The sequence below is a fragment of the Humulus lupulus genome, chromosome 5 (genome assembly GCF_963169125.1).
Source record: "Humulus lupulus chromosome 5, drHumLupu1.1, whole genome shotgun sequence".
In the NCBI taxonomy this organism is placed as follows: domain Eukaryota; kingdom Viridiplantae; phylum Streptophyta; class Magnoliopsida; order Rosales; family Cannabaceae; genus Humulus; species Humulus lupulus.
The window spans coordinates 97,964,303-97,984,600 of NC_084797.1; the positions used below are offsets into that span (position 1 = coordinate 97,964,303).

A 20,298-nucleotide genomic window follows, 5' to 3' on the forward strand; every position below is an offset into this window, starting at 1 on the left:
TGAATTAAACTGATCTAATAATTGGTTATAATCAAATCAGAAGACACAAATTAATTGAAGTGAAATTATAGTAAATGACCAAAATAACGACATCAATAAGTTAATGTCCTCATTTTTAAAATTATAGAGAAATGACAATTTTACATTGTTGATTACCTAAATTATCATTTTCTATAATTTTATTTATTTATTTTGGAGTATGTGACTTTAATATAGTCGTATATGCATATTAATTTTGTTTAATTAGTTTTTATTTTAAAGTTATATTGATTTTATAAGTTTTTATGAGGTGTTAGTATATACTTTTCCAACTAGTGGATATTTTTTTTAAGGTATGATATATATATTTATGATATTTAGTTTCCTTTTTATTATATATAATAGTAGTATATAATTTTATATTATGGTATAAACATTTGAATGAATGTATATAATTTTGTTAGCATAATATATATTTTTTAGTAATAATTTTGTAAATTTTAGTATTATATTATTTTTTAACTTAATATATAGTTTGCATATTATTAAACAATTAAAACAAATCAAAATAACATTAAAATAAAAACTAATTAAATAAAATTAATATATATATACTATAATATTAAAATATTTAAAATAAAATAGAAAGCGATAAATCACATGTTTTAATATGTAATATTAATATAAAATTAAAAAATAAAAGTATGATTGGTATCTTATTGGATCCAATTTTATGTTTTCAAATACTTAAAATTAGTGGGATCCATTATAATTAGTGATTGGTAGTTTGTTTTTGAAAATCAAATTCAAATCTGTATCCAAAATTTGTTAAGGAAAATTGGTCAGTTTTGTGAAATTATTTTCCAAAATCCCACATATCCAATTTCTGTTATATTTTTAAATTTAATACCAATCACATATTCAGATTTTTATAACTCAAAAACAGTTTACTGATATTGATCCAATCACATTTTCAGAACTAAATTCAAAATTTTATTTCAGAATCATACTTTTCAAAATTACAATTTTCTAATCACGATCCAATCATACCCTACTAATTTCCCTACTAATTTCCCTACTAATTTCTTCCACGCACGCCACCATTTTGCACAAGACCCTTAATTGAATTAGATGCTTAATTGAATTAGATGGGTTGTAAAAAGCAAGAGATAATTTTATCTCTCTCTTATTAACCAAACCTCTCCCTGTCTCGATCTGCTTCTTCTCACGCTCTCACCCACACCGCTGGCCATGCTTCCCCTCCATCAATCTCTCTCTTGTTAACCAATAACCACCCTCACACACGGCCCTCACCCACCGGCACCGCTTCTATCACTCTCTCATCCTCTCACGGTTCGGTAATCTCGGCAGTGAGCGGTTCACACAGTACGGTAAGCTCTTATTTTTCTGATGCTTGGGGCAAACAGAAAACTCATTGACACTACCTCATCTGATGCTCGCGCCTCTCGGCTTGAATTCCATTCGGAACAGAGACAAATAAAAGAGTTTTAATTATTTGTATTTAATTTACATATAAAAATTCTCCTTTTTTTGTAAATACTACTTTCAAATTAGATAGATCTTAGATATATTTATATATATGCCTCAAGAAATTGAAGCTCATTCATGCTGTTATTTTTTAATGCAATAAACACTTTTAGTCAACTAATTAAACAAAAATAAATCTACCGGGCTTATAACATGATAAGATATTTCTATACAAGAAGTCAAACATATATAATATATATTTGTACAAGTGAGTTTTCGTATATTTATGTCAATTTGTATTTTCATTCACTAAAATTAACTAGTTATATGGTTAATTAACTAGAGTTATAAATAGTTATACTGCAATATTGGAGTTTAATAAATGATCATGCACACCGAATAAGTTATATATATAATATAAATATATATGTTTTAGATTATTAAATACTCATGAATTGTGATGTTAGATTCATTTTGGATATTGGATAACGCTGAAGGTCGAACTCAGGGTGACCATTCTCAAGGACCCTTAGAGACGTTGAGGCTGTTATGCTATTATACTTAGTTTTGTAATGTGTCTTTTCTTATTAAAACAGTACTAATTTTGATTTTTTTAATACATTTTTCAGGTTTATCATCATTTTGGAGTGTATCGATCCGCTGTTCAAATTGGATTTTGTTGGACATCACTAGTATTATATAGTGGTTAGTTTTTTTCCTAATTTTTTTACTTGTTGAAGAATAATGTTATGTTATGCATGCTCTGGGATTGGTTTGCTGGATAGTGGATGATAGGATGCTATTGCTATGTTTAATTGTTTATATTGCTATGAGATTTGTGTGTTACCTAGTAGATATCATAGGTCTAAAATCAATTTTTATTATTTAGGTAGAATTATGGATACTCCTTCTATTAATGTAGAAGTACAAGATGAGGTTGTTGTTGAAGATAATGATATGCCCGATGTCGAAGTAGAAGGAGAAAAAGCGAATGAGAAAAATAAAAAGCATAAGAGAAAGTCAGATATTTGGCAGTTTTTCACTAGAATTGTGGGTGGTGATCCTGAGGATCCTAGTTAGGCTCATAATATCCATCATATACATACATATAATACATTAAATTACAAGTATTTAACAGATCTTACAAATTAAGTCGAATCTGAATCCAATACACCAAGGATTTCAATGTTTTTCCTTTCAGTGACCTTAGAGATTGGCATTTTTGGTTGTTATTTAAGTTGATCCCATATCATTTTCTGTACATGAAGAAGATAACTCATCATATTTTGTAAATTTTCCTCCCTCTAATACTTTTTTATCTTTTAAAGGGAAAAAAAAACTAGGAAGCACGTAGTTAAACGAGTAACAGGTCATTCAAGTCCTTGAAACGTCAAAATTCCTACAGAATTAAACGAGTCTTAAATTAAAGGGAGACACATCTCCAAAAACCACTCTAGGGTTTCATCATCAATAGAAACTGTAAGTATCCAATTATTGATATCTAGAAGCATAAAATTAGTCCAAATTTGAGTGTGAAAACCAATCCAATTAATTGGATATCCAGGTTGGGCTAGGCCGATGCACAGGGACCAGCTAGTAGTCATTGTATGAAATATATCTTTTTTATACCATTTTTCCCTGTATCATATATGTTGGATCCTCAGCAGGTAAATCAGACGGCTGTGAAACAGTGGACTCAGTTCCCTCAGTTGCAACCAAGGGGTTGGATAATTACCCTTATGTTTTGCGAACAATAATAAGGCAACAAGCAAATAGGGTTTCTTTTTGGGTAGAGAAGAAACCATAGTTTGGCTAGATTTTCAACTGTTTTAGGCGAAAGTGAAGTGCTATGGCAACATCTGGGTTGTTTGTTTGGCTCAATAAGAAAATTGTTGATCCTCTCATCCAAATACTTCGCAGGTACTTGCTTCCAAAATAATTAATGGTAATTTGTTGGAAGTTGTTTATACTTAATCGTTGCCGTACTAGTTTATCATGTATATCACCTAGTTGGTCAGTTATATTGGTTTGGGAAACTATGCATATGATGTTTTTGAACGACAAGATTTTTATATTTTTTGAAAAAAAAAGAAAAAGAAAACTATGTATTAATATGTGAAAAAAAACAAAGGAAAAACATCTTAGCACAAGGCTAACCCATACTAATACAAACAACTTCTCCGTAAACCAAGGTTTATAAACCAACGTTTCAACCCAAAATTTAACCTTCTCCCATATACTTTATGCTGAATTTTCTCTATCGTCAAATATTGACTCCTGTCCCCAATCTTGATATCCTCCTACCTCCCTACAGTTTACACAATAGCAGCTGAGAACAAAAACGAGGTGTACACCTTTGAATGCCAAATATTTTAAGCAACTTAGACCATAGCTCTTGATTCAGGGTGCACTCCATAAATGAATGAGTGAGTCTCCCCATTTGACCTAAGCAAACACTCCATCGTGGACAACAATCAATATGGGCATATACTGTAGTTTTTGTTTATAATACTTCTAATTTTATTTTATTGATGAATAGTATGGCCTATATATAGGTTAAATACAAAGAGCTAGACAAAATATAAGAAAAAATACAACCTAAACTTAGCTGTCAATTACAACCTAAAATTAGAGGTACAAAATGCATTTACAATGATATTTATACACTCTCCCTCAAGCTGAGTTGTATATGTTATACAAACCTAGCTTTGAATTAATTCTTCAAAACTTGTTCTTGGTAAGGCCTTTGTTAGGATGTCGGCAATCTGTTTCTTTGTAGGAATGTAGTTAAGCTCAGTGATCTTTGAATTCACCTTCTCAGAAATGAAGTGCCTGTCTATTTCAACATGTTTAGTTCTATCGTGGTGAACCGGATATTTAGCAATACTAATTGCAGGTTGACTATCACTGTACATTTTAAAGGACTCGGGAGAGTCAAACCTTAATTCATTCATGAGCCTTTTGATCCACATCCCTTCACAAATGCCTAAGGCCAAAGCATGATATTCTGACTCTGCACTACTCTTTGAGACCACAGACTGCTTTTTACTATGGCAAGTAACTAAATTACCCCATACATAGGTGCAATAACCACTGGTTGATCGTCTGTCGGTCAGCTCTCTAGCCCAACTAGAGTCTGTGTAAACTTCCAAGTCTCTATTGTTGTGTTTTTTGAAGTGCAAACCAAGACCTAGTGTCATTTTCAGATACCTTAGAATACGATACACTGCTTCCAAGTGCTCCTCACAAGGATTGTGCATATGATGACTAACAACGCTGATAGGGAAGGCGATATCAGGTCTGGTATGAGAGAGATAAATTAGTTTTCCTACTATTCTTTGATAGCTCCCTCTCTCTACTGGAGTTGAATCCTCTCTTCAATTAACTTTCAAGTTTGGATCCATGGGAGTGTCAACCAGCTTGCTCCAAATCATTTTAGTTTCCTTTAGAAGATCTAGGATATACTTTCGTTGAGATATAACAATTCATTCTTTCGATCGGGCTACTTCCATACCAAGAAAGTATTTGAGGGTTCCTAGATCTTTGATTTCAAATTTGGAGGCAAGAAGTCTTTTGAGTTCGAAATTTCTCCCAAGTCATCTCCAGTTAAGATTATGTCATCTACATAGACAATGAAATTGCTAGCTTCCCTGTTGAAGAGAATTTGAAAAATAGAGTATGATCAGTCTGCCTTTGAGTATATCCATGTTTGACAACTAACTTTGCAAATTTGTCAAACTATGCCCGAGGTGACTGTTTCAAGCCATAAAGAGATTTGAGAAGTTTGCACACTACTCGACCACTGAAGTGTTTCTTCATCTCTGGTGGAATTTTCATATGGACTTCTTCTTCGAGATCTCCATTCAAAATAACATTTTTCACATCCAACTGATATAAAGGTCAGTCACAATTTACAGCAAGTGATAATAAAACTCTTAATGTATAAAGATTGGCGATGGGAGCAAAGGTCTCCTGATAGTCAACACCATATGATTGAGTGAATCCCTTGGCAACTAATCGAGCCTTGAATCTGTTGATACTCCCACATGAATTATATTTGACGGTGAAAATCCACCTGCAACCAACTGTTCGCTTTCCTTGAGGTAACTCAGTGAGAACCCAAGTACCATTTTTCTCAAGAGCATTCATTTCTTCATCGACTGCAGTCTTCCATTTAGGATCTTTCAAGGCTTCATAAATGTCTGTGGGAATCTAAATAAGATCAAGAGAAGAGACAAAAGCTCGGTACATAGGTGTTAGTTTCCCACAAGCAACATACTTTTTAATGGGGTGATTGGTACAAGTTCTAACACCCTTTCGATGAGCAATTGGTAGGTCGAGATCATAAATAGGAGAAACTAACTCATGAGTCACAGAATCCTTACCTTCATGATTTTCGAGGTTGAGAGGGCTTTTAATAGTGTTTGAGCTGTTCTTGTCTTGTATGTTGACCTATATATTTCCAACTTTTCTTCTGCTATAGACATAAAGTTCTTTGTTATCTATATCAAATTATGCTTGAGTTTGAGGTGGTGGTAAGTTTGAAGGAGTGTTTGGATTTTCTGGGAGGAAGGTGAGGTCGGATTGACTATAGAGAAGGACGTGTTGGGTGTGTTTTTTGGATTGATATTTGGTTGGATAGGAAAAGAAGGCAAGGGAGGACCAGTTGGTTGATCTGGTTGGATAGGAAAAGAAGATAATGAAGGACCGGTTGATTGATCTGGCTGGATAGGCAAAGACTGAGCACTTTGATGTTTGTGTGTCACAACATTGGGTTGAGGAAATGCAACTTGATGATCCTGAAGAGTTTCCAAAGCTGATATTCCTGTGAATGCTCCCCCTAAATACCAGATTTGGGAAAGAAAGATTGATGTTCAAAAAAGGTGACATCCAGTGTTATAGATCCTTTTTGTAATTGGGGAGTAACATTTGTACCCTTTTTGAGTGTTGGAATACCAGATGAAGAGATACTTGTGAGACTTTGGATCAAGTTTTGTTCTTTTGTGATCATAAACATGGACAAAAGCTGTACATCCGAAGACTTTAAATGGAAGATTGGAAGAGAAGGTTGAGATATGAGGGAATATTGCAAGTAACAGATCTCTGGGAGCTTTGAATTGCAGTACATGGCTAGGCATACGATTGGTGAGATAGGTGGCTGTGAGTAAGGCTTCCCCAAAACTGTTTAGGAACATGATTTGAAAACATAATAGATCTAGAAACTTCAAGAAGATGTTTATTTTTCCGTTTAGCCACTCTATTTTGTTGCGGAGTATCAACACATGAACTGATGTGAACAATACCTTGATCTAACAAGTATGGACCAAGAATGGAGTTAAAAATATTCCTTTCCATTATTAGTTTTCAGGATTTGGATCTTTCACTGAAATTGATTTTGAATCATGGAATGGAAAATTTTAAAAATGGAAGCAGTTTCAGATTTTTCTTTCAAAAGGAATGTCCATGTTGTCCTAGTATGATCATCATTAAAGAATACAAAACATCTAGATCCATTAATATTTGTTACTTGTGAGGGTCCCTAAATATCACTATGTATCATCGAAAAAGGTTGTGAAGGTTTGTAAGGAAGACTGGGATAAGAGTTTCGAGTGTGTTTAGCAAGTTGACATACTTAACAATGAAAGAATTTTGATCTTTTGTGGACAAATAAATGGGGAAATAGTTTTTCAAGATAACCAAAATTTTGATGTCCTAGTCGAAAATGCCACAACACGACGAGATTTTCATTCGAAATAGACAAAATTGAAAACAGAATTTAAATTGGAATGGTTACCACAACTTGATTTGTGAACTTGTTTACTTTTAGGAAAATCCTTGAGAATATAGAGCCTATCATGCATTTCAGCACTGCCAATCACTTTCTCCGAGCCCTCAACCTGAAATTCACAAAGATTTGGATAAAGTTTAGTTACACAATGCATATCTAGAGTAAGTTTGCTTATTGAAATAAGATTGCAATTTAGTTTAGAGACAAATAGAACAGATGAAAGTAGAAGGTCATCTGATAATGTTACAAAGTCAGTCCCTATCACTTTTGAGAGAGAACCATTAGCAATTCTGACTGTGTGGGAGTCAGCACATGGTTTGAAGGTGCTGAAGACTTGTAAATCACTTGTCATGTGGTTGGAAGCCCCTAAATCAACAATCCAAGCATCTTTGTTGGAGGTTGCAGTAAATGTGTGAGACGTAGAACCTTGATGACACATTATACTGACATTTGCCTCGGTTAAAGATGGGTTTGGCTGCTGCATATGCTGCCCAAGAGGTGTTGGAGTTGCATCAATTTTTTCCTTTGAGAAGTGGCTGACTTCCAAGTCTCGAAAATGGATGACTTTGTGAGAGGAATTGGTGACATGAGCAACTGATTGAGAAGCGGGCTTGGCTGATTGGAGAAGTTGAGGAGCAATCATTGATTTGAGAAGCTGATATTTTTTAGGTTGACTTTTAGATGAAGAGGAGTTGGCTGGAACATCCATTGATAAGAACTTTACAGTGAAATTAAAAAGTATTGGATTGGAATAAGGTTACGAGGGGTTGGAACAAAAAATATTATTCAGTAAAGATAGAGAGGCTAGGGCTAAAAAAAATTCTTGGATTGAAGTTTTGTGATGAAATCGTGAAAGCACCAGGGAAATGCAGCAAGGAGTGCCGAGGAGGATGTTGCCGGAAAAAGCTCGCCATTAAGGTGCTGCACGCGCCTACACGCGCGTGGGAGAGGGGACGGAGATGGAGGCGACGCGTGAGGCTCATGCGCGGCTTTGCTGGGTGTCAAACTTCAGGGTTGTGCCGTCCGGAGGTGTAGGAAGCTTCCTGTGTAGGAGGTGAGAGTAGAAGATTGCCCTAAAATAATTTTCTAAGGTTGAGCTCAAGAGTGCAAAACCCTAATTTTTTTACTGAAAAAGGGCAGAAAAAATTGGAAAGATTTTCCAATTTTTTGATTACTAATGCTCTGATTCCATGTAGTTTTTGTGAGTAATACTTCTAATCTTATTTTATTAATGAATAGTATGACGTATATGTAGGCTGAATACAAAGAACTAGACAAAATATAGGAAAAAATACAACCTAAACTTAGCTGTCAATTACAACTTAAAATTAGCTGTACAAAATGTATTTACAATGATATTTCTTCATATACATTGTAAATTCTCTTGAATGCTTAACTTCTCCAATGCCAATAACCAATCAAACACCCACGAAACTTTAAAAACATAGCCCATAACTGTTATTGTATGAGGCTTAAGCCTCATGCGCCTAAGCCTCAAATAAAGGCGGCTTTTCACTGCCTTGCCTCGAGGCACACGTTGAGGTGTACACCTAAACGATTTTAAAAACCATGGTCCTAGCAATTGATTTTATCGTGCTGATTTAATTTCAGCCTAGAAATAGCACCAACTTGTATGACCTCCAAAAATATCCAAAATGAATTGATGTTGTTCACAAAGAAAGAACATGTCATTTGCAAACTGAAGATGGTGTACTAAGAAGAGAAGAGCTATTGGCTTTAGCTACCATCCTCTCCAAAACATCAACTACTACCACTTTTCTTTTTGCTTTTGAATTCTTCTACTTGCTCATTAACCACCAAAATTGTGTCCAAGATCTATCTCCCTTCTACAAAAGCCCCTTGAGTTTTTGAGATTGTATCTGCATGTACCCCTCTTAATATGAGAGAGAGTACTTTAGAAATGATGTTATACAAACTAGCAATTAAACAAATTTGCTTGTAATCCTTCACTTTGCATCTGTTAAGATTTTTGGGGATGAGACAAGTGTAAGTCTCATTTATGTTACAATGGGTATCACCATACTTTGTAAACCCCCTAAAAACCTCCATCAAATCCTCCTTTATCACTTACCAATTTGATTGATACACTGCTTTTGTAAAGTTATTGGAATTGTGAGCTTTATCACCATCATAATCAAACAAAGCCTATATAATATTTTTTCTTTCAAAAGCTTCTTTCAACTTTTGTGATGATAGGAATTATGAGCACCGCCATTCTTGTTCCATTTTGTAGGTTAGTATGAGGGCAAGGAGAGCTTCTCATAACCCCAATGGTTATGGGAATAAGAAACCCCTTTACCGTGATGGAATGGGATGAAATAGTGGTTTTGATTTTGACAGTTCCAATAGTCGATATTGGAGCTTCAGAACAGAACATAAAGTTTTCATGTTAACTCTCTCTACTGATGGAGAGGCTGTTCGTTTATGTGAAAGAACTAGGTTCTCAAGATACGAGAATTTGCTGACATTAGATGGAGCAAGGTGGCTGATTGTAGAGATCCGAAGGCTTTTGTCTTTGGAGGTTGAGAATAGGATGGGCTTCAAGCATTCTTTAAGAAATAACAATCTGAACGTGTTGATTGAATGCTTCAGGAATATCAGAGGTGTTTTCCTCAAAGTCTCTATGCTAAATAATAACATTGTCAGAAGCGTTATTATACCAGATGAGGGATGGAAGTCAAGTTGGAAGGAGATGAATAATTGCCTCATTGGGATTGTTGGAAGATAGGAAAAGGAACCACAGAGAACCTTATAGATCCAGGGTCTCTAAGAAGTCTTGGGCGTCTGTGGTGTCAGAGAAGGGTGAGGGCGAATGCACTAATATCCAAACAAATACTACCAGTCATGGATTTTCGTGCAAGAAGGGCCATGCCGTGATGTAGATTCAATCTGGAAATCCTTCTTCCTGGGATTCTATTCAGGGAGGCATTCATAAGCTTTTAGGGGAACAAGTTGAACTATCTTTTATGTCTGATGATAGAGCTATCCTTTGGTGTCCTGTATCCATGCAGCAAAATTTGATTTCTAGAGGGGATCTGACTATTTCGAACGACACAAAGGTCTCTGCTTTCCCTTGGAGTTGGAGTTCACAATCGAATGAGAGGAAAATCAAGTGCTGTCACAATTGGATTGGGGTGGATGGGATACCGTTGAACATATGGAATATTCATGTGTTTAAGGTGATAGGAGATTTGTGCGGCGGGTTTATGGCTGTGGACAAATGGTCCTTAGAGATGAAAGATGTGTTTGTCGCCAGATTAAGGTTGGTTGGACATCCTAGAGGCTTCATTCCTGCCTCTATCATTCTGCCCTATGATGGTAATATTATTTCTTTAAGATTATTCAAGTTAAGAGAGTCGAATGAACAATATAGTAGTAGAGGTGGAAGTGTGGGTCAGGAAGAGTCCGCATGGGCCGAAAGGTGATTCAGGGGTGGTGGGGCCGACAATCGGTGTAGAGGAAATGGGGCTGTCAGGCAGGGGGCGACGACTGGTTTTGCAGTGGCCAAGTTGTCGATGGAGGGCGGCAAGGGAAAGATTCAGTCGAATTCTTGGCAAAATCTGAGGCCGGATTCTCTGGATATCTCTCACGGATCTAAAGGGATAGAATTACGTGATTTCTGTTCCCCATTAAAGGGTATCTTTAATTGGCTACTTTTAGACTTATCGGTTGGAGAGAGGAATAAGGATGGCACGTGGTTAGGTTTTGAAGATTTTAAAAACTCCACGTGCCCCAAGTTGAAATACTAGATTGGTCTTTTTAAGAATAGATTGGGCTGGGCCTTGAAATTGGAGAATAGGGTTTGTTCATTTAAAGTGGTCTTTCACTCCTTTAGGGCTCTCTTCAATCCAAACTTAGGAATGGAGATGGGTCTTCGGGGGATTGAAAATGACCGAGTTTCTAAAGGACTATTTCAAAATTCTCTTTGGACTGGTTGCCCCAAAGACCGTGAGGCCTTTTGCAAAGGTAAAGTTTATTTATGGAATGGTACGAAGGGTAATCCTCCTAGAAAACGCTGCGTTTCACTCCAAAATTCGGGAGAGGAGTCGTCGAACCCAGAGGAAACGACTACAAGTCTGAAAGTGTATTACTGAAAGCCAAAAGCTCCATTTGCAGAAAGTACGTTTTTTTCGGAGGAACATGGAGAGGGCTTGATGTTTACAGGGCAAGAAATTGAAGAGGATGATCTTATCTTTCCTTTGGTAGAAGGCCAATTTGAACCTTGTAGCTCTGAAGAAGAGGATACGGACATGGATTCCGAATTCGATAGGGAGGAAGTGGAAGACATTGTGGTGCATGCTGGAAGGTTGTGGAATGAAGAAAATGAGGTGGAAGGGACTGAGGCTTGCGACGAGCTCGGAACAGGGAAAGAGGATGTTGGTAAAGAGGAAAATATTAATGAAGAGGTAGATAGGTCAAATGACTCTTCCAGGCTACTTGAGGTCATGGACTCTTTGGGAATTACACTACTAGCTAAACAAGTAGGCAGCACTTCTTTTCTGTCTAAGAAGAGTCACCATGAACTAAGGAAACTAAAGTTTAATGTCAATTATGAGAAAAGGAAAAAGAAAGTGGAGGATTGTCGTAAATGCTCATGAAGATTTTATCCTAGAATGTGAGGGGTAGTGGTAATAAAGAGAAGCAGGAGGCGATTAAAGAAACCATTTCCAAGGTTAATCTTGATTTGATTGTTCTTCAAGAGGTGAAAAATGTTAAAGTAGATAGGAGTTTTGTGGGGAGTATTTGGCAGTCCAGATTTATAGCCTCCTGGATTTTTCAGCAGGTTTCAGGAAGATCAGGAGGGACCTTAATGGCTTGGGATACTCGGAGTGTCACTGTTACGGATTCACTGGTGGGGCATTTTTCAGTTTCTGTCCACATTGAGGCCGAAGGCAAGGATCCTTGGTGGTTTTCTGGCATTTATGGTCCTGTGGCATATGGAAAACGAGATGGTTTTGGGGATGAGTTAGCTGGTTTGAGTGTCATTTGCGACAATCATTGGTGTGTGAGGGGAGATTTTAACGTGGTTAGGAGAGGAGATGAGAAACTTGATAGTGTGTCTAATACTAGAAGCATGAATAAATTTGATGCGTTGATCAGAGAACTGAGTCTGATAGATCCCAAACTCCATAATGGTCGATTTACGTGGTGGAATTTCAGACAAAGGCCTATTTGTTGCAGGCTTGGTAGATTTCTATTTTCGCCCTTATGGACAGATTTTTATCCCTTTGTTCGCCAGGAGGTGGTGGTTCATATTGTATCAGATCATAGTCCCATTGTGTTAGATTCTAACCCTCCCTTGTGGGGCCCCAATCCGTTCAGATTTGACAATTCTTGGCTTGAGAATTAGGATTTCCCTGTCCTGTGTCAGAAGTGGTGGAATTCATCTAAGTTGATGAGTTGGCTGAGGCATGGTTTCATGAACAAGTTGTCCTCGGTTAGAGATAAAGTCAAGGGTTAGAGTCGGGAGGTTTTTGGGTCAAGAACATTGCTTAAATAGTCCTTGGAAAGACTGATGTTTGAGTTGGATAGAATAGAGGAAGGAGGCCAGTGGAACGATCAACTTCTTTTGGAACGAAGGAAGATTAAGAAAGAGTGGCAGTAGATAGTCTTTGAAGGGGAAAGAGGAGTTTGGTTTAAGTTGAAATGTCTATGGGCTAAAGAAGGGGATTCTAATTCCAGGCTTTTTCATAGTATTCTTAGTGCTCGAAAAGCAAAGAACTTTATATCAAGAATTGAGCAAGAGGACGGAACTATCCTTGAAAAAGATGATGGTATTGAAGAGGCTATTGTGGGTTTTTACTCTTCATTGTATTCTTCGGTTTATAGGAAGTGGATAGGGGTGGATGGCATCTCTTGGGAGCCTATTCCTTCTTTTTTGGCTTCTCTCATTGAGAGGCCTTTCATTGAGGAGGAAATTAGGCATTCAATGTTTGATTGTGATGGGTCTAAGGCTCTAGGTTCGGATGGGTTTTTCATGGCATTTTATCAAGAGAATTGGGACACAGTCAAGAGTGATCTTTTGGCGGTCTTTGATTGTTTCTTTAAAGATGGAGTTATTCACAGGAAGACCATTGAGACCTATATCTGTCTTATTCCTAAGAAGTTGGATAGTTGTCGGAATTGGGACTTTAGGCCTATCAGTTTAGTCACTAGTTTGTACAAAATCATCTCGAAGGTGTTGGCCGGTAGACTTCGAGGAGTTCTTTCCGACACGATAGCTGAGACTCGAGGAGCATTTGTGGAGGGCAGACAGATTTTGGACACAGTATTGGTGGCAAATGAGGTAGCGGAGGAGTATCGGAGTTAAGATAAAACAAAGTGGGTGTTCAAAATTGATTTTGCTAAAGATTACGATTGTGTGGATTGGGACTTCTTGGACTTTGTCCTGGGTAAGAAAGGTTTTGGTGAAGTTTGGAGGAGATGGATGTTGGGGTGTTTGTCTTCTACATCCTTCTTTGTGTTTTTTAATGGGAGACCAAGGGGGAAATTTAAGGGATCTAGAGGTCTTCGCCAAGGGGACTCCCTTTCACCTTTCTTGTTCACCTTGGTTGTGGACGTCTTGGGCAGGATGGTGGATAAGGCTAAGAGCGTTTCGGAGTTAAGGTAAAACAAAGTGGGTGTTCAAAATTGATTTTGCTAAAGATTACGATTGTGTGGATTGGGACTTCTTGGACTTTGTCCTGGGTAAGAAAGGTTTTGGTGAAGTTTGGAGGAGATGGATGTTGGGGTGTTTGTCTTCTACATCCTTCTTTGTGTTTTTTAATGGGTGACCAAGTGGGAAATTTAAGGGATCTAGAGGTCTTCGCCAAGGGGACTCCCTTTCACCTTTCTTGTTCACCTTGGTTGTGGACATCTTGGGCAGGATGGTGGATAAGGCTAAGAGCGTTTCAGCTTGTAGAGGCTTCAAAGTGGGAAATGATAAAGTGGAGGTCAGTCATCTTCAGTTCGCTGATGATACAATCTTCTTTGTTGAAGATAAGGAGTCTTTGTCAGTTCTTCTTGATAGTCTGAAAGCTTTTAGTGTTGTCTTTGGATTATCTATTAATGTGCAGAAATGTCAGTTGTTAGGGATTAACCTGGATGAGGAGTGTGGAGCTTCGAGCTAACGAGATTGGGTGTGAGGCGGACGTGTGGCCTATGAAGTATTTGGGGTTACCTTTGGGTACTTCCCCTCGTTCCAAAGGTTTTTGGGAGCCCGTGGTTTCGAGATGTGCCAAACGCTTGGATAGGTGGAAGTGTGCTTTCCTATCTAGGGGTGGTAGGTTGACCCTTATTCAATCGATTTTATCTTCTATTTCGTTGTACTATCTGTCGCTTTTTCGTATTCCCAAGGGCGTAGTGAAGGTTATGGAGAAGTTGATGCGAGATTTTCTTTGGGAAGGTGCAGATCACTCTGGTTTCAACCACCTTGTTTCTTGGAGGGAAGTTTGTAAATCAAGGGGTCATGGGGGCCTTGGCAATGGTAAGTTGGATTTGAGGAACAAGGCGTTTGTCGTGAAATGGTTGTAGCAGTTTCTTTTGGAAAGCAAGGCTTTGTGGCACATGGTGGTGAAGAGTAGGTATGGGGGGAATGGAGGTCTTTGGGATACTGGTAGAGGGAAGAGGTTGTCTGTCCGTAGTCCCTGGAAAGATATCTCATCTCTGTATGAGGATTATAGTCGGTTGGTCAGGTTCAAGGTTTGGAAGGGGGATCAGATTCAGTTTTGGGAGGATGGTTGAATAAACGATATTCCTTTAAAGCATCATTTTCCTAACTTATTTTTGCTTTACAAGGCCGATAACTGTTTGATTAAGGATTTTGTGGTTTCTGGGGGTTAGGGAGGCCTGGGGTGGGATTTGCGTTTCAGAAGGAATCTGTTTGATATGGAGGTCTCTAGTCTCACTTAGCTGTTTCAATTGTTGGAGAATGTTGCTCTGCTGACAATTTTAGAGGACAGAAGGGCGTGGATTCTTGACACTAGCGAAATATTCTCTTGCAAGTCAGCCTTTTGGAGGTTAAGTTATGCTCATATGGGTCCGAAAGAAAAGTGGGCAATGACTTTGTGGAAGAGTGTTTCTCTCTCACAAGTTAAAGTGTTTAGTTGGTTGGTCTTCAAGAATAGATTGAATGTCCATGACAACCGCAGAGGAGGAGACCCTATCATTGTTTATCCCCTAGTTGGTGCATTTGTTGTAAGAACGCAGGGGAATCAACTAAACATTTATTCCTGGAGTGTCATTTTGCTAGGCAGGTATGGGGTAAGGTGTTGGCGTAGTTTGGTGTCCTTTGGTGCATGCCCCCTTCTTGTTCTCAATTGTTTCTGGGTCGTTTAGAGGGAGGCAAGAGGGTGTCTCGGTTGTGGCAGAGCACCTTGCTTGTGACTTTTTGGGCCTTATGGCTTGAAAGGAATAGTAGAATTTTCAAAGGTGTCTTTAGCTCAGTTGAGTCTATTTGGGAGAAGATCAAGTTTTGGGTTGCAACTTGGGTGTATAGATCCAAGTGTTTTGAGGGGGTTTCATTTTTGGATCTTAGTAGAGATTGGGGTAATTTTTTGCTTAGTGTTGGGGGGAGGGGTTCTGTTGTGGGTGGTTTGGTGGCTTGCTTGTTCTGTTACCAAGGTATTCCTCCGCCAAAAGTGAGGGCTCAATAAATTTTAGAGGTCAATCTTTGACAAAGGCCTTTGTCTCTTTTTCAAAAAAAAAAAAAATTCTCTCAAAGGGTCTTTCTATAAGTAAAGCCACATAATTAAACATCCTTTTCCATTCTATTCCTTTTATATTCTAATGAATGAACTTTGTGTTGACTTATGCAAGTTAGAATAAAAGGTAATGGTGCCAGACACAATGTTTTCCTCCCTGTCTAGAATTGTTTGAGCCATTCTCTTTCAATCCTTGAAATAATATTTTAGTTTCACGAGTTCTTAAAAGACTATGAAACAGTCTTCCCTTTTTTTTTAGCCCATGTACACGTTGACTTCAACCACGCCCCTCTTTCTTCTTCAAACATAATTTGTTGCCAATCCCTTTAGTTTTGACCCTTTCTTCTTAAAATTGCTGATTCCAATTACCATTCTCCATTCTATCAAGAAAAGCCAATGTTCTTTCTAAGTAATGTTTCAATAACTCCTACACCTAAAAACCCTCTGGTTCCACTTAACTTTGTCTTTGACTTGCTGCAATTTACTCATAACTTGAATCTTGACCAACCCACAACTACCACACTTTCCACCATTTTTCAAAGTCAGCGTCAAAAGAACTTTGCTTTAGCCATAACTTGTCTGAATCGAAAAGAGCTAGGACTCCAAGATGGAAAATTAAAATCCAATACAATTGGATGATTAGATACAATTCGAATGTGAACCTCGTGTCTCACATATGAGAATAACTTGTTTCATTTATTGGTGGATAGATGGGATGCTACCTAAATTAGACCATGTGCAACAACCATTGTTGAGTTTCGGGTCTTTCCATCTCAACTTCCTTATTAGTTCATCAAAAATCCTCATTTTTCTATTATTAAGAGTTGTTGAGTATCTCTTGCACCTTTCTAACCAATTTAAAAATCCCCCTTCCCCTCTCCTCTTTCTCTCAAGCACGACTTTCCACCATAAATGGAACTCAACCTAGCCACCTCATCCCAAAAATATGACCTTCCACTACTTTTACTCGGTTCATACACTCTTGAAAACCACCATGGATCTTTCCTTTCAGCCTCAATACGAATGACAAAGCTAACTCTTCTATTAGAAAGTCAAGAATTGTAATTCTCGTGTCCCACACCATGAGAGTTCTTCTTGATCTTCCAACAGTTGGATGCAATCTCTATACTATTTACAAATCTTTTATCTATACTCCTTTTTCAAGAAGAACAATCAAGTCTGATTAATCTTGCATATTGTTGCTTTGATTGCCCCTTCTTTTTTCCACGGGCCCACTACCACTCACATTCTATGTCAAAATCTTCATTATTGTCTTCTTACTTCCCCTTTCTTACTCCGACCCTTACGATAATTTACATTAATGGTCAAGTTTTTCAATGTCGTGTTCTTTTTCCTTGATCTGGAGACAAATTAATAGCTTTTTCCTCCACTAGCCTATTTTGAATCACCTTAATACCCAAGGCGCTAATAGACTTAGATAAATTGTGCCAATCAACTCACTTTTCAAACTTCTTAGCTGGCTAACCTGAGCTTTATTTTTCCACAATGATGGCCGCAAAGTCAAGGCCTCTTTCTTCATCAAAGTTTTTGTTTCTTCCACCATGATGTGATTTTGCTCATCACTTTTTGACCATAGATCTATGATATTGGCTAGATTTTCATCTGCATGCTCACCTTTTGAATCTTTAGAGTCAACGTCATCTTCTTCAAAGCTGCAACATTTGGAATTTACATCCGAGTAGGCAAGTTCTTGGTTTTGTTCCCATCATTTTGATTCTTCTTGACACTTCTTCACTGCCCCATTTGCCATGGTGGTGATGACAAAATTATTCATATTCTTGTTTCTTGTATAGACTCTTAAGGATAAAATCTTTGCCATTTTCCTATTACGAGAATCATAGTCCAATCATCTTTCAAAAGCTTTGTTGACCAAAATGTTTTTGTTGATAGTTCAAGCCATAAGTCCGACTTTAGCCGATTCATGTATAACCACCGTAAGGATTGCATAAACATCTTCTTAGCCAAGCCTAACTCTTCTCATCATTCATATCCAAGAAGAGGAGGTTTGGCATCAATAAGATCGATCATGGACTTTCACCACATCTAGATGAAAGTTATAGCAGATACTGAAAATCAAGAGATTGGAAACTGTGGGAAAATCAAACTATATTTAGGAACATTCCTAACTTAGAATGATTCTTGTAAGGCTGTCAAATATTCAAAGATTTGACAGCTATTCTTATTCTAGGAAACTTATTAATTTGCTAATTTATTTTTTGTATATTTGTGATTTGGTTCACACCTATCATATACTTGTATAAATATATGTTCACTGAATAGAAATAATAACAGATAAAATTTTCCCAATATTTGTGACTTGGTATCAAAGTTAAACCTACCCCTTCTCTCTCTGCCTTCTTCATTTCCTTCAACCACCATGTCAGATGTTACCCAAGAATCCACTCCAGCCATTCCTAATATTGTTGAATCCTCTAAAATTACCCCTGAATCTCACCCAGTTCAGATCACTACCATTCGACTTAATGGTGAATTTTTTTTGAGATGGTCTTAGTCAATCCGGATGTACATGCGAGGACGTGGGAAGATGGACTACCTAACGGGAGAGAAGAAGACTCCCAAGGAGGACGATCCGACGTACGCTGCCTGAGACGCAGAGAACTCTATGGTGATGACTCGGCTTGTTAACTCTATGGAAGAAGACACCAGCTCCAACTACATGTGTTACCCAACTGCTAAGGAACTCTGGGACAATGTAAATTAGATGTATTCTGACTTGGAGAATCAATCTCAGATTTTTGAGTTGAATCTCAAACTTAGTGACATAAAGCAAGGTGAGGATACTATTACTAAATATTTCACTTCTCTTAAAAGAATATGGCAGGATCTTGATCTCTTTGATACTTATGAATGGAAATCTACTGAGGATGAACGACATCATAAGAAAACTGTTGAGAATAATCGGATCTACAAGTTCTTGGTTGGCCTTAATGTCGAGTTTGATGAGGTAAGGGGGAGAATTATTGGTAGATCATCGCTGCCTCCTATTAGTGAGGTGTTTGCTGAGGTGAGAAGGGAAGAAAGTCGAAGGAACGTTATGTTGGGAAAGAAGGCTGCTGGAACTATTGTTGAGGGATCAGCCTTGGCTTCCAATATGGGAGCAGGAAGCTCTAAACCTGCCTGGAACAAATCTGATGAGAAACTACGGGTGTGGTGCGACTTTTGTAACAAACCTCGCCATACTCGTGAGACTTGCTGGCAGATTCATGGAAAACCAGCAAACTGGAAGAGCAAATCTGGGCGGGGACGTGGAGTACCTACAACAAATGAAGCTGAAACTAGCCCCTTTACCAAAGAGCAAATGGAGCATCTTCAAACATTACTGAAATCCACTCTGCAACCCTCTGGTATTTCTATTGCTTCTGTGGCACATACAGGTAATGAAAAACATGCTCTCCATTCTTTTCTTTCAACATCAACTCCGTGGATAATTGATTCCGGAGCCTCTGACCATATGAACAATTCCTCACATATATTTAAACCCTATAAACCTTGTTCAGGTACCAGTAAAGTTAGGATAGCTAATGGTAGTTTATCACCAATTGCAGGGAAATGTTTAATTAAAATATCTGAGGGAATAGATCTTAAATCTGTTCTCCATATTCCCCAACTTCATAGTAATCTCCTGTCTGTTAGTAAATTATCCAGAGATTCTAATTGTTGTATTATTTTCTATGAATCTCATTGTATTTTTCAAGACCGGAGCTCGGGGAAGACGATTGGCAGTGCTAGGATGAGTAATGGTCTCTACTATTTTGAGGATATTCTATCTAATAATAAAATTGCTCAAGGACATAGTAGTATCAGTTCTTTTACTGTTTATGATCAAATAATGATTTGGCACTATAGATTGGGCCATCCTAGTTTCTCTTATTTAAAACATTTGTTTCCTGGTTTATTCAAGAAATTAAATCCATTATCCTTTCATTGTGATAGTTGTTTACTGACTAAGAGTCAACGTAAATCTTATATCCAAAAATCTTATTGGCCTTCTAAACCATTTTACCTTTTTTATAGTGATGTTTGGGGACCTTCTAAGGTTACCACAATTTCTGGTAAAAAATGGTTTGTTACGTTTATAGACAACCATACTCGTCTTTGTTGGGTTTACCTAATGAAAGAAAAATCTGAAGTGGAAAAATTTTTTACCGATTTTTATTCTATGAGTGAAACCCAATTTCAAACTAAAATCAGCATTTTAAGATCTGATAATGGTACAGAATATTTTAATAAAATTTTGGGCAGTTTTTTAAGTGGAAAAGGCATATTACATCAATCTTCATGTCCTGACACCCCTGAACA

At 37.5% G+C, this 20,298-nt stretch overlaps 1 protein-coding gene across 3 annotated transcripts in view; it reads left to right on the top strand.

Moving 5' to 3' along the window:
- Positions 1-1,128: 1,128 nt before the first annotated feature.
- LOC133777539 (uncharacterized) overlaps positions 1,129-20,298 on the top strand; it is a 33,480-nt gene continuing 14,310 nt past the window's right edge. The window contains exons 1-4 of one of the 3 annotated variants that reach the window (XM_062217201.1): positions 1,129-1,370; positions 2,097-2,172; positions 2,796-2,946; positions 3,132-3,387. In XM_062217201.1, coding sequence (XP_062073185.1) covers positions 3,317-3,387 — 71 coding nt within the window. In that variant the 5' untranslated portion in view covers positions 1,129-1,370; positions 2,097-2,172; positions 2,796-2,946; positions 3,132-3,316. The remainder of the gene's footprint in view (positions 1,371-2,096; positions 2,173-2,795; positions 2,947-3,131; positions 3,388-20,298) is intronic. The other 2 variants (XM_062217199.1, XM_062217200.1) reach the window with 2 other exon arrangements.